This window comes from Crinia signifera, chromosome 6 (assembly GCF_055691185.1).
Source record: "Crinia signifera chromosome 6, ASM5569118v1, whole genome shotgun sequence".
Lineage (NCBI taxonomy): Eukaryota > Metazoa > Chordata > Amphibia > Anura > Myobatrachidae > Crinia > Crinia signifera.
This window is the reverse complement of record NC_139222.1, coordinates 24,736,208-24,750,590: the sequence shown is the minus strand read 5'-3', so window position 1 is coordinate 24,750,590 and position 14,383 is coordinate 24,736,208. Positions and strand designations below refer to the sequence as shown.

General features: G+C 47.7%; 1 protein-coding gene and 1 pseudogene across 2 annotated transcripts in view; one reads left to right on the top strand and one right to left on the bottom strand.

Moving 5' to 3' along the window:
* The window catches only part of LOC146009550 (uncharacterized), a 94,370-nt pseudogene extending 93,266 nt beyond the window's left edge, over positions 1-1,104 (bottom strand). The window contains exon 1 of the transcript XR_014444685.1: positions 603-1,104. The product of XR_014444685.1 is annotated as an uncharacterized LOC146009550 (transcript). The remainder of the gene's footprint in view (positions 1-602) is intronic.
* LOC146010150 (uncharacterized) overlaps positions 729-14,383 on the top strand; it is a 30,998-nt gene continuing 17,343 nt past the window's right edge. Inside the window, 4 exon segments of the mRNA XM_083151108.1 lie at positions 729-1,241; positions 4,213-4,404; positions 8,051-8,203; positions 12,302-12,493. Of these exon segments, the coding sequence (XP_083007234.1) occupies positions 8,099-8,203; positions 12,302-12,493 (297 nt within the window). The 5' untranslated portion in view covers positions 729-1,241; positions 4,213-4,404; positions 8,051-8,098.

Sequence of the window (14,383 nt, the reverse complement as noted above, 5' to 3'; positions counted from 1 at the left end):
CAGGCATTGTCCCGCTGCGGGGGGTGGCAGTTGGGAGACCCCCCAATCTAGTAGAATAGACGCTGTGCGCATGCGCACAGCGTCTATTCTCGTATGAAAATGAGGTCGCGGCTAATTAGCATAAGCCGCACCCTCATTTGCATACACCCCGCCCCCTTTTCGGGCAGTGTCCCTATTTCTTCAGTCCAAAAGTTGGGAGGTATGATATCAGGACACCACAGGCCGCTCCCCCTGTATAACAGGTCACCACAGGCCGCTCCCCCTGTATAACAGGACACCACAGGCCGCTCCCCCTGTATAACAGGACACCACAGGCCGCTCCCCCTGTATAACAGGTCACCACAGGCCGCTCTCCCTGTATAACAGGACACCACAGGCCGCTCCCCCTGTATAACAGGTCACCACAGGCCACTCCCCCTGTATAACAGAACACCGCAGGCCGCTACCCCTGTATAACAGGACACCACATGCTGCTCCCCCTGTATAACAGGACACCACAGGCCGCTCCCCCTGTATAACAGGACACCACCGGCTGCTCCCCCTGTATAATAGGACACCACAGGCTGCTACCGCTGTATAATAACACCAGGGCAGCACAATACCATCACCTGCTGCCAGATACAGCAATGTCTTCTCTCGGTCCCCAGTAACTTAATCACCGCGGCTGCTGGAAGTGAGAGGCCTCAGGTAAGATCAGCAGCGCTGCCCCAGCAGGACCAGGGAGCCGGGGCATAGCCGCCGCTAAACGCAGGGATTGGTCTTCGGCAAAATGGCGCCGCTCCCTCACACTGGGGACATTCTTTATGGTGCCTTACTAGGCGTCGTATTTACAGCACGGAATCTATCCACTACCAATACACTTTGGCTACAGCCTCTGAAACGTCTGGGAGCCGAGTACAAACCACAACAAAATGGCCGCCGCTGTATGAAGACACTGGGTCATGAGTGAGTAGAGAGAGAATTATGTGAGGCGAGGTCACCAGGTAGCTGATAGATTCCATGCTATAATACGACCAGAAAGGTTGCAAAATAATTGTCCATTGTGTGCGGGAGTGGCGGCCATTTTCCCGAAGATCAATAAACGCGTTCAACTTCAATTACTGGCTGCAGGCCTGCAGCATCGCGACTTCCTGCAGTGCTGGGGCAGCGGTGCTGATCCTACCTGAGGCCTCTCACTTCCAGCAGCCACGGTGATTAGGTTACGGGGGACCGAGAGAAGACATTGCTGTATCTGGCAGCAGGTGATTGTATTGTGCTGCCCTGGTGTTATTGTACAGGGAAGCTGCCTGTGGTGTCCTGTTATACAGGGGGAGCAGCCTGCGGTGTCCTGTTATACAGGTGGAGCGGCCTGTGGTGTCCTGATATACATGGGGAGCGGCCTGTGGTGTCTTGTTATACAGGGGGAGCGGCCTGTGGTGTCTTGTTATACAGGGGGAGCGGCCTGTGGCGTCCTGTTATACAGGGGGAGCGGCCTGCGGCATATTGCTATACAGGGGGAGTGGCCTGCGGCATCCTGTTATACAGGGGGAGCGGCCTGCGGTGTCCTGTTATACAGGGGGAGCCAGAGGCGGATTGGCCCAACAGGAAAACGGGCTGCTTCCCGGTGGGCCAGACCAGATTTCACTCTGGCTGGGCCGCTTACCTTGGTTAGAAGCGGCCTGATCACAAGCGGCAGCATTGCCCAAAACAAATATGTCCGCCGTATATATTAAATGCCCATATGCGGCGGCAATATTTGTTTTGGGCTATGCTGCACTGCGGCCGCTGGATGTCCACAGAAGCGCGGCGGTGGTGAGTAGTGTCCGCACACACCCCCCCCCCCCACCGGCAGTAGAGGCAGCAGCCCCCGCCGGCCCCCCTGGCTTTAGTGACAGCAACCCACGTTGCCGACTGCCACTTGAACTCTGACCCCAGCAGGCACCACGCACGCAGCGGCAGCGCACAGGAATGGGGATCCGATGGGCGACGCTGAAAACAGGAGTGACCGGCAGCCAGTACAGTACACAGAGAGTGACAGTAATAATATCCTGCTGTGAAGTCATATATATATATATATATATATATATATATATATATATATATATATATATATATATATATATATATATATATATATATATATATATATATATATATATATATATATATATATATACAAATCCAAAGAAAGAGGCACTCCGGTAGTAGTATTTCAAACGTGGTTGTATTGATAGCGCCAAGCGCTTTCGGGGATGAAAGCCCCTTCCTCAGGGCACAACAGCAACAACCAAAGTTACAACAATCCCCCAAATAAATACCTTATCCCGTGCAGCAGCCGCCCCTTCGTATCTCGCGCCGGCGTCCATTATATCGGCCCGTGAATCCTTACTCCAACCGGTGTCGCAACTATTGGACAGTATACTCCAACCAATCCTACCCCTGCAAGCTACCTTTTTAAAGGACACTACATCGTTCTTGTTAAAGCTTAGGGAGCTTGGCAGGGTCCCTGAGGGTACCTTGATGTGTTGTCTCGACGTGTGCAGCTTGTACACGTCGATACCACATGGGGGTGGCCTTAGGGCAATGCAGAGATTCCTTAATGCCAATGTGGATAATGCTCAATTTAATCATCAATTGTTCCTGTCACTTCTTGAATTAACACTCCGCCGTAATTACTTTTTATTTGACGGGGAGTTTTATGTACAGCGTAGGGGGTGTGCCATGGGATCTTCTGTGGCACCCTCCTACGCAAATGTATATATGTTTGAGACGGAGCATGATTTATTTTTTTCAGATCCATCCATTAGTGATCAAATGTTATTGTATACTAGATACATAGACGATGTCTTTGTACTATGGACAGGTGGGGCGGAGAGTTTTCATCGTCTGATGACGGAAATTAACACTGCAAGCCCTTTCATTAAATTTACGTTCACCTGTGATCCAGTAAGGGCAAACTTTCTGGATGTGGATCTGACCATTGTAGATGGTTGTATCACCACGAGCATTTACAGTAAACCCACTGATCGTAACACTCTTTTGGAAGCATCAAGCTTCCATCCCAAAGCTCTGAAGAGGGGCCTTCCCCTGTCGCAGATGATCCGTACAGCCAGGGTCACTAGCGATAGGGAAAAGGTATCTCAGAGCTTGGATGAGGTAGTCCACAAATTTGAAAGCAGGGGGTATCAGAAGGAGTTACTGGAGGAAACTAAAAAACAGGTCTTGAGGATGGATCGCAATGATCTTCTTACTCCAAAGCCAAGGGCCAATGAAAACAAGATTCCATTGGTCTGCAAATACTCCACTTCGAACCCTGTGATCCAACGGGCCACTAAGGCCTTATGGCCCATTGTTAGTACCGACATTGACCTCCCAGGATTTAAACATATAAGACCTATTGTGGCATTTTCAAGGGGTAGTAACCTGAGGGACCGACTGGTGCGTACAGATATCACCGATATGGGTAAAAAAAGATGCCCTAACACCTATTTCAAAGCACCAGGATGTTATAAATGCAGCGATTGTGCTACCTGCAAATTGCTGATCCCCTGTAAAAATTTTAAACACCCGCACAATGACAAGAGATATGATATCAGATTTGTGTTGGGGTGTAATTCAACCCATGTGGTCTACATAGTAATGTGTCCCTGCGGACTGTACTATGTGGGTCAAACCACTTGTAAGTTTAAAGAGCGTATGGGAGGCCATAGATCTTCCATTGGTCTAGCACTTAGGGGCCGTAGTATTGACCAACCTGTGGCCCGCCACTTTAAAGCACTGAATCACCCTCTAGATTCCCTCCGCTATTTTATGATAGACCATGTTCCTTTGTCATTAAGGGGAGGGGATCGGGCGAAAACTTTGCTTATTAAGGAATCACAGTGGATCATGAGACTCGGGACCACAAATCCCGGGGGTCTCAATGAAAAAATTAATTGGAACAGTTTGACCTAGTTCTTATATTTCTGATTATAGTGACATCCTCACCCAGGTGGCCCATGTACACCAGAGTCATGTGTCGTATACTTATATTGGACAGCTCTGGTACTCCATCTGAGAACCTGGCCATTGATAATTGTATTTGTTCTTATTTTTTATTTTTTACATTTTTCATGTAATTTTTTTTTGGGGTATTTTTCATATATCCATTTATGTTTTGTAATGTTATGAATTTTTTGTGATTTGGGGGTGCACATTGCCTGTCCAGTAATAGCCTCACCCTTTGTATCATAGGGCGCCTGGCAACGGACTCAGCTGAGGAGAGGATGTCCGGAAGATAGGTAACACGCAAGCCAGCGGCGGGTGGAACGCATGAACGCTCCCCGCTAGCTGACAGCGCGTCTCACCGGAAGTTCCTGGATGACGACTTCCGGCGAGTCGGACGCCGGCGCGAGATACGAAGGGGCGGCTGCTGCACGGGATAAGGTATTTATTTGGGGGATTGTTGTAACTTTGGTTGTTGCTGTTGTGCCCTGAGGAAGGGGCTTTCATCCCCGAAAGCGCTTGGCGCTATCAATACAACCACGTTTGAAATACTACTACCGGAGTGCCTCTTTCTTTGGATTTGCATGTGAGATTGTAGAGTGCACCCGGACTTGGCCTAGTGTAAGGAGTGCTGACCAGCAGTGGAGATTATATATATATATATATATATATATATATATATATATATATATATATATATATATATATATATATATATATATATATATATATATATATATATATATATATATATATATATATATATATATATATATATATATATAGTATGCGAAGTGCTGGCACTCAATCCTTCCTGGGTCGATTACCGCGGTGCAGGAGAAGCAGGTATCATAGACAATGAATAACCTGCACCCATCGGATTTCTTGCTGGATCAATAATCACTCAGACGCCAAAGCTTTAAGCAACGTTTCGGGGGTTTATTCTTGAGGACGGGAATAAACCCCCGAAACGTTGCTTAAAGCTTTGGCGTCTGAGTGATTATTGATCCAGCAAGAAATCCGATGGGTGCCGATGTTTAGTGTGTGTATGTGTGTGTATATATATATATATATATATATATATATATATACACACTAAACATCAGCACTCACCTTTCCTAGTTTTGGGGTGCCCTATGGCTTGTGACCACATTGTTTAAACAGACTTTGTAGGGGCTCTCCACACACTACATTTTCTGATAACAGTGGAGATTCGGTTCATGAATTGATCAATGCATTTAAGCCTGCAGCCCCCTTCACGGGATCCCACTTTTCTGCAGGTCCTAATACTATCGCTCAAAATGTTTAAGATACACATAGCTATCACATCAATGTTTGATTCCAGGCATGCGATCTGGTCTAAAGCTCACAGCAGACTATGCTTTTATAGGTGAGCAGTTACCAACACACCTGTCACTAATCATCCGATTCTAGGGAAATGGTTAACATAAGCTATACACTATGGGTTAAAACAGGGTGCATGAGAGAATGTGACCACAATAAGTTGGTAACTGCTCACCTATAAAAGCATAGTCTGCTGTGAGCCTTAGACCAGATAGCATGCCTGAAATCAAACATTGATGTGATAGCTATGTGTATTGTAGCCATTTTGAGCGATAGTGTTAGGACCTGCAGAAAAGCGGGGTCCCGTGAAGGGGGCTGCAGGCTTAAATGCATTGATCAATTCATGAACCAAATCTCCACTATTTATTATCAGTTAATGTAGTGTGTACAGAGCCCCTACAATGTCTATATATATATATATATATATATATATATATATATATATATATATATATATATATATATATATATACATACATACATACATACATACATACATACATACATACATACATACATACATACATACATACATACATACATACACTTAGAGCAGCGGCCGGGCACTCACCCAGCGGTGTTCACAGTACCCCGGTGCCCTTGGTAGCCAAATTTGTAGAAAATAGAAGAATCACGGCACTCCAGGGAATTTTCAAAGTGTATTGAAGAACCACACCAACGTTTCGGAGCTTACTCGCTCCTTTTTCACTGTGACTGTTACACTGTTTTTTACCTTGAAAAAGGAGCGAGTAAGCTCCGAAACATTGGTGTGGTTCTTCAATACACTTTGCTTTTTTAAAAATTCCCTGGAGTGCCGTGATTCTTCTATTATATAGCACTCAGGTGGGGTGCTCCCCGATCCCTTCCCAGCCGCCGCAGGGCCTTTGTGGGGTGGCCCTTTCTTGCCATTGCTGGACTCGATGGAAGCTCAGTATGTTAAAACTTCTCCGCCACTCTGCATCCCCCCTCCCACCCTGTTTCCTCTGCAACCTTCGTCCCTCCTCCCACCCTGCTTTCTCTGCCACCTTTGTCCCTCCTCTCACCGTTTCCTCCGCCACATTCGTCCCTTCTCCTCCCCAGCATCTATTCTGCAGCCTGAGGGGCTGGGGACATAGCCAGCAGCTCAGAGAGCCACTAGCCATGCCCCCACAGCGGCGAAAATGGGGCGTGACCTTGTGGAAATAGGCCACGCCCCCATATCACTGGGCCACGCCCCCAAAAATTTTGGTTCCCCCCTCAGGCTGCTTTAAATTATTTCCCTGGCTGATGTTAATTCCCAATCCGCCCCTGGGGAGAGCGGCTTGCGGCATCCTGTTCTACAGGGGAGCGGCCTGCAGCATCTTGTTATACAGGGGGGGAGCGGCCTGTGTCTTCCTGTTATACAGGGGGGGAGCGGCCTGTGATACAGGGGGGGGGAATTGGCCTGCGGCGTCCTGTTATACAGGAGGGAGCGGCCTGTTATACAGGGAGAGTGGCCTGCGGCGTCCTGTTATACAGGAGGGGGATGCCCTGCTGCGTCCTGTTATACATGAGGGGGACGGCCTGCGGCGTCCTGTTATACAGGAGGGGGATGCCCTGCTGCGTCCTGTTATACATGAGGGGGACGGCCTGCAGCGTCCTGTTATACAGGAGGGGGATGGCCTGCGACGTACTGTTATACAGGAGGGCGGCCTGCGGTGTCCTGTTATACAGGGAGAGCGGCCTGCGGCGTCCTGTTATACAGGAGGGGGACGGCCTACGGCGTACTGTTATACATGAGGGGGATGGTCTGCGGCGTCCTGTTATACAGGAGGGGGACGGCCTGCGGCATACTGTTATACAGGAGGGCAGCCTGCGGTGTCCTGTGGCGTCTTGTTATACAGGGGGAGCGGCCTGCGGCATCCTTTTATATAGGGGGTGAGCAGCCTGCGGTGTCCTGTTATACAGTGGGGGAATGGCCTGCGGCATCCTGCTATGCAGGGGGGGGGGCGTCTTGTTTATACAAGCGGAGCGGCCTGTGGCATCCTGTTATACAGAGGAAGCAGCCTCTGGTGTGGTGTTATTATTATATAGTTCAGCAGCCTTGGGCTTGTTATTACCATTAAGGAGCAGCTTTCGTTGTCCTGTTACAAAACTTATATTACTTTTCTATATATAATTTGTTTTTTCAGGGTTTCAAGTCTCTGATATCTTCTTAGTAGTAGTAGTATGATGATTATACAGGGCGAGCAGCCTTTGGTGCCCCATTACCATTATTTTGATACAACTATATACTACAAGGACATTGTAGTGGTATTCTATAGCGCTTATACTGTACATGTGCCCATTGTTCTCTGTATGATGTATATTTATATGTGGAAACATTAGAGGCTGCTGTTGTGGCTTTTTGTGTGGATTTCTCTTATGGTGGCCATACACTACTGGGATGTATTGCAGCAGTGTATGGCCATGCGACCCCCTCCGAGCCACCTGGGACCTGCATGCGATGCATCACATACTGTCCTTTCACATACAATGTATCCCATGTGACCCCATTCCCTGCCACCAGGAGGGGGGCAAAGTCGGCGGGTGGGCAACAGGTCCGACCTCCTGCTCAGGTCTGATGAGAATCCAACCCAAGGCGGATGTCAAATACATCTGATTTCTCGGCAGTTCCATCGGGATCTGGTGAAATTGTCCCAAATCGGACTAGTGTATGGGCAGCTTTACCTAATATGTTACATGTGTACTGTGTGGTGTTTATTGTAATTATATTTACACCTAGACAACGGAGCGGTGAGGAAACGGAGTGTTTACTAGACATCACGTGAGGATGAGACACGTCACTGATTCCCCGAGGATGGACAAGGACCAGAGTCACATGACTGAGAAGATTCTAAATATCACCCTGGAGATCATCTACCTTCTGACTGGGGAGGTGAGGGGATCTGGGAGTGTCACTGTGACATCACTTATATCTATAGTAATAATACAGGGACGTGACTGGAGAGGTGAGGGGATCTGGGAGCGTCACGGTGACATCACTTATATCTATAGTAATAATACAGGGATGTGACTGGGGAGGTGAGGGGATCTGGGAGCGTCACGGTGACATCACTTATATCTATAGTAATAATACAGGGACGTGACTGGGGAGGTGAGGGGATCTGGGAGTCACTGTGACATCACTTATATCTATAGTAATAATACAGGGACGTGACCGGGGAGGTGAGGGGATCTGGGAGCGTCACTGTGACATCACTTATATATATATAGTAATAATACAGGGACGTGACTGGGGAGGTGAGGGGATCTGGGAGTATCACTGTGACATCACTTATATCTATAGTAATAATACAGGGACGTGACTGGGTAGGTGAGGGGATCTGGGAGCGTCACTGTGACATCACTTATATCTATAGTAATAATACAGGGAGGTGAGGGGATCTGGGAGTGTCACAGTGACATCACTTATATCTATAGTAATAATACAGGGACGTGGCTGGGGAGGTGAGGGGACCTGGGAGCGTCACTGTGACATCACCTATATCTATAGTAATAATACAGGGACGTGACTGGGGAGGTGAGGGGGTCTGGGAGCGTCACAGTGACATCACTTATATCTGTAGTAATAATACAGGGACGTGACTGGGGAGGTGAGGGGATCTGGGAGTGTCACTGTGACGTCACTTATATCTATAGTAATAATACAGGGACGTGACTGGGGAGGTGAGGGGATCTGGGAGCGTCACTGTGACATCACTTATATCTATAGTAATAATACATGGACGTGACTGGGGAGGTGAGGGGATCTGGGAGCGTCACTGTGACATCACTTATATCTATAGTAATAATACAGGGACGTGACTCGGGTGGTGAGGGGATCTGGGAGTGTCACTGTGACATCACTTATATCTATAGTAATAATACAGGGACGTGACTGGGGAGGTGAGGGGATCTGGGAGCGTCACTGTGACATCACTTATAGCTATAGTAATAATACAGGGATGTGACTGGGGAGGTGAGGGGATCTGGGAGCGTCACTGTGACATCACTTATATCTATAGTAATAATACGGGGACGTGACCGGGGAGGTGAGGGGATCTGGGAGCGTCACTGTGACATCACTTATATCTATAGTAATAATACGGGGACGTGACTGGGGAGGTGAGGGGATCTGGGAGCGTCACTGTGACATCACTTATATCTATAGTAATAATACAGGGACGTGACGGGAGGTGAGGAGATCTGGGAGTGTCACTGTGACATCACTTATATCTATAGTAACAATACAGGGACGTGACTGGGGAGGTGAGGGGATCTGGGAGCGTCACTGTGACATCACTTATATCTATAGTAATAATACAGGGACATGACTGGGGAGGGGAGGGGATCTGGGAGTGTCACTGTGACATCACTTATATCTATAGTAATAATACAGGGACGTGACTGGGGAGGTGAGGGGATCTGGGAGTGTCACTGTGACATCACATATATCTATAGTAATAATACGGGGATGTGACCGGGGAGGTGAGGGGATCTGGGAGTGTCACTGTGGCATCACTTATATCTATAGTAATAATACGGGGACGTGACTGGGGAGGTGAGGGGATCTGGGAGCGTCACTGTGACATCACTTATATCTATAGTAATAATACAGGGACGTGACGGGAGGTGAGGAGATCTGGGAGTGTCACTGTGACATCACTTATATATATAGTAATAATACAGGGACGTGACCGGGGAGGTGAGGAGATCTGGGAGCGTCACTGTGACATCACTTATATCTATAGTAATAATACATGGATGTGACTGGGGAGGTGAGGGGATCTGGGAGCGTCACTGTGACATCACTTATATCTATAGTAATAATACAGGATGTGACTGGGGAGGTGAGGGGATCTGGGAGCGACACTGTGACATCACTTATATCTATAGTAATAATACATGGATGTGACTGGGGAGGTGAGGGGATCTGGGATTGTCACTGTGACATCACTTATATCTATTGTTGTCGGTTGAAAGTAATAACTCAAGCGACCAGGTTCTAGGATACAATGTGTTAAATATGGAGACTGACACAGGACATTTCAAACAAAGATAAACATTTATTTAAGCTACAATAATCAAAACATGCAAATAAGTAACAAGTTAATACTCAGCTTTTATCTCAGATGTTTTAAGATCTGTCCCGGATGGTTGTCATCAGTAGTTTAAAGAATAAAAGTCCAGTCATCCCCAGGGTCCCTCTTAGTATGTAACTCTACTGAGTTACTACACTGGGGTGCATTAGAAGTCTGTGTCCGCTGCAGACAGACCTAGATTTCAGGAACTTCTGCTATGTAAAAGTCTCTAGACTTTATACCTATTCTGTGAAGCTGGATGTAGCAGTCTGTTCACATGATATAAATTATCCAAAATGACACGATTCCCGTTCACATAGTTATGGACACAATAGCCCATACAGCTTACTAGACAGTTCCGATCAGACATACTGATAGCAGGAACATATATTTATTATAATCAGTTTGCTTAAACACTGGCTACCCTTCCCACACACTATATCTTCCACACCAGGTCAAGGGTAAAAGACAGCTGGCAATTAGAATGGAACTATATTTCTAACTGGTGCCTATATGTCTGTAAAAGCACTAATCCTAATAAAAAGTACATTTATATAGCAATGAAGTTATACAGATACAAAATGGAGGTTATACATGACAAAATGGCGTCCAAAAAGTAGTTAAAAATATCACCCTATACATCTATAGTAATAATACAGGGACGTGACTGGGGAGGTGAGGGGATCTGGGAGTGTCACTGTGACATCACTTATATCTATAGTAATAATACAGGGATGTGACTGGGGAGGTGAGGGGATCTGGGAGTGTCACTGTGACATCACATATATCTATAGTAATAATACAGGGACGTGACTGGGGAGGTGAGGGGATCTGGGAGCGTCACTGTGACATCACTTATATCTATAGTAATAATACAGGGACGTGACTGGGGAGGTGAGGGGATCTGGGAGTGTCACTGTGACATCACTTATATCTATAGTAATAATACAGGGATGTGACTGGGGAGGTGAGGGGATCTGGGAGCGTCACTGTGACATCACTTATATCTATAGTAATAATACAGGGACGTGACTGGGGAGGTGAGGGGATCTGGGAGCGTCACTGTGACATCACTTACATCTATAGTAACAATACAGGGACATGACTGGGGAGGTGAGGGGATCTGGGAGCGTCACTGTGACATCACTTATATCTATAGTAATAATACATGGATGTGACTGGGGAGGTGAGGGGATCTGGGAGTGTCACTGTGACATCACTTATATCTATAGTAATAATACAGGGACGTGACTGGGGAAGTGAGGGGATCTGGGAGCATCACTGTGACATCACTTATATCTATAGTAATAATACGGGGACGTGACCGGGGAGGTGAGGGGATCTGGGAGCGTCACTGTGACATCACTTATATCTATAGTAATAATACGGGGACGTGACTGGGGAGGTGAGGGGATCTGGGAGCGTCACTGTGACATCACTTATATCTATAGTAATAATACGGGGACGTGACCGGGGAGGTGAGGGGATCTGGGAGCGTCACTGTGACATCACTTATATCTATAGTAATAATACGGGGACGTGACTGGGGAGGTGAGGGGATCTGGGAGCGTCACTGTGACATCACTTATATCTATAGTAATAATACAGGGACGTGACTGGGGAGGTGAGGGGATCTGGGAGTGTCACTGACATCACTTATATCTATAGTAATAATACAGGGAGGTGACTGGGGAGGTGAGGGGATCTGGGAGTGTCTCTGTGACATCACTTATATCTATAGTAATAATACAGGGACATCACTATGGAGGTGAGGGGATCTGAGATTGTCACTGATATCACTGATATGTTAATACTACAGTGACCTGACTAGTGGATCTTAGAGGTGACATCACATAGCAATAAGAGAGGGTACTGGGAGTGTATGCAGTGATCGTGTATTTTCCAATACACAGGGTTACATAGTAGTGAAGAAGACATCCAGTGACCATGAGACACCGAGTTGCCATCCCTGTGTGTCAGGAGGACTGAGCAGGACCCAGAGTTCCATCACAGTGCCTCCACCTCACTCACTGACACATGGGAGAGACAAGAAGCGGAAGATCCTGAAACTCACCGACAAGATCATCCAGCTGCTGACAGGAGAGGTAACTGCTGGGAATAGGGCATTATACATTAACACCGGGGGGATGTGACCAGAGAGGTGACTGCTGGGAATGGGGCATTATACAGTAACACCGGGGGGGATGTGACCAGAGAGGTGACTGCTGGGAATGGGGCATTATACAGTAACACCGGGGATGTGACCGGAGAGGTGACTGCTGGGAATGGGGCATTATACATTAACACCGGGGGGATGTGACCAGAGAGGTGACTGCTGGGAATGGGGCATTATACAGTAACACCGGGGATGTGACCGGAGAGGTGACTGCTGGGAATGGGGCATTATACATTAACACCGGGGGGATGTGACCGGAGAGGTGACTGCTGGGAATGGGGCATTATACAGTAACACCGTGGGATGTGACCGGAGAGGTGACTGCTGGGAATGGGACTTTATACAGTTACACTGAGGGACATGACTGGAGAGGTGACTGCTGGGAATGGGGCATTATACAGTAACACCAGGGGATGTGACCGGAGAGGTGACTGCTGGGAATGGGGCATTATACAGTGACACCGTGGGATGTGACCGGAGAGGTGACTGCTGGGAATGGGGCATTATACAGTGACACCGTGGGATGTGACCGGAGAGGTGACTGCTGGGAATGGGGCATTATACAGTAACACCGGGGGATGTGACCGAAAAGGTGACTGCTGGGAATGGGGCATTATACAGTAACACCGGGGGATGTGACCGGAGAGGTGACTGCTGGGAATGGGACATTATACAGTAACACCGGGAGATGTGATCGGAGAGGTGACTGCTGGGAATGGGACATTATACAGTAACACCGGGAGATGTGACCAGAGAGGAGACTGCTGGGAATTGGCCATTATACAGTAACATCGGGGGATGTGACCGGAGAGGTGACTGCTGGGAATGGGACATTATATAGTAACACTGAGGGATGTGACCGGAGAGGTGACTGCTGGGAATGGGACTTTATACAGTAACACCGGGGGATGTGATTGGAGAGGTGACTGCTGGGAATGGGACATTATACAGTAACACTGGGGGATGTGACTGGAGAGGTGAATGCTGGGAATGGGACATTATACAGTAACACCGGGGGATGTGACCGGAGAGGTGAATGCTGGGAATGGGACATTATACAGTAACACCGGGGGATGTGACTGGGTGATGACTGTATCACTGTGTGTGTCGGTTTCCTAGAAGGTGTCAGGATGTCACTGTCTCTCTCCATGCAGGAGGGGGGATATATAAAGGAACACAAGGGTCTGTGCAGAAATGTTATGATGGAGAATCACTGGCCCCTCACATCACTGGATAAGAGGAGACTTTATGTTATTGTACAGGGGAGAGCAGGTATGGGGGTCCCCTATATACACATATCATCTACTAATCCACATGTACAATGTCCTCAGTCACTGTGTGTCTCCTACAGATGGGCCCCATTACAGATATCCCAGAGAGATGTCCCCGTCCTCTGTATTCCCAGGATAATCACATATACACAATGTCCTCAGTCACTGTGTGTCTCCTACAGATGGGCCCAGTAACAGATATCCCAGAGAGATGTCCCCGTCCTCTGTATTCCCAGGATAATCACATATACACAATGTCCTCAGTCACTGTGTGTCTCCTACAGATGGGCCCAGTAACAGATATCCCAGAGAGATGTCCCCGTCCTCTGTATTCCCAGGATAATCACATATACACAATGTCCTCAGTCACTGTGTGTCTCCTACAGATGGGCCCAGTAACAGATATCCCAGAGAGATGTCCCCGTCCTCTGTATTCCCAGGATAATCACATATATACCGTGTCCTCAGTCACTGCGTGTCTCCTACAGATGGGCCCAGTAACAGAGATCCCCCAGAGAGATGTCCCCGTCCTCTGTATTCCCAGGATA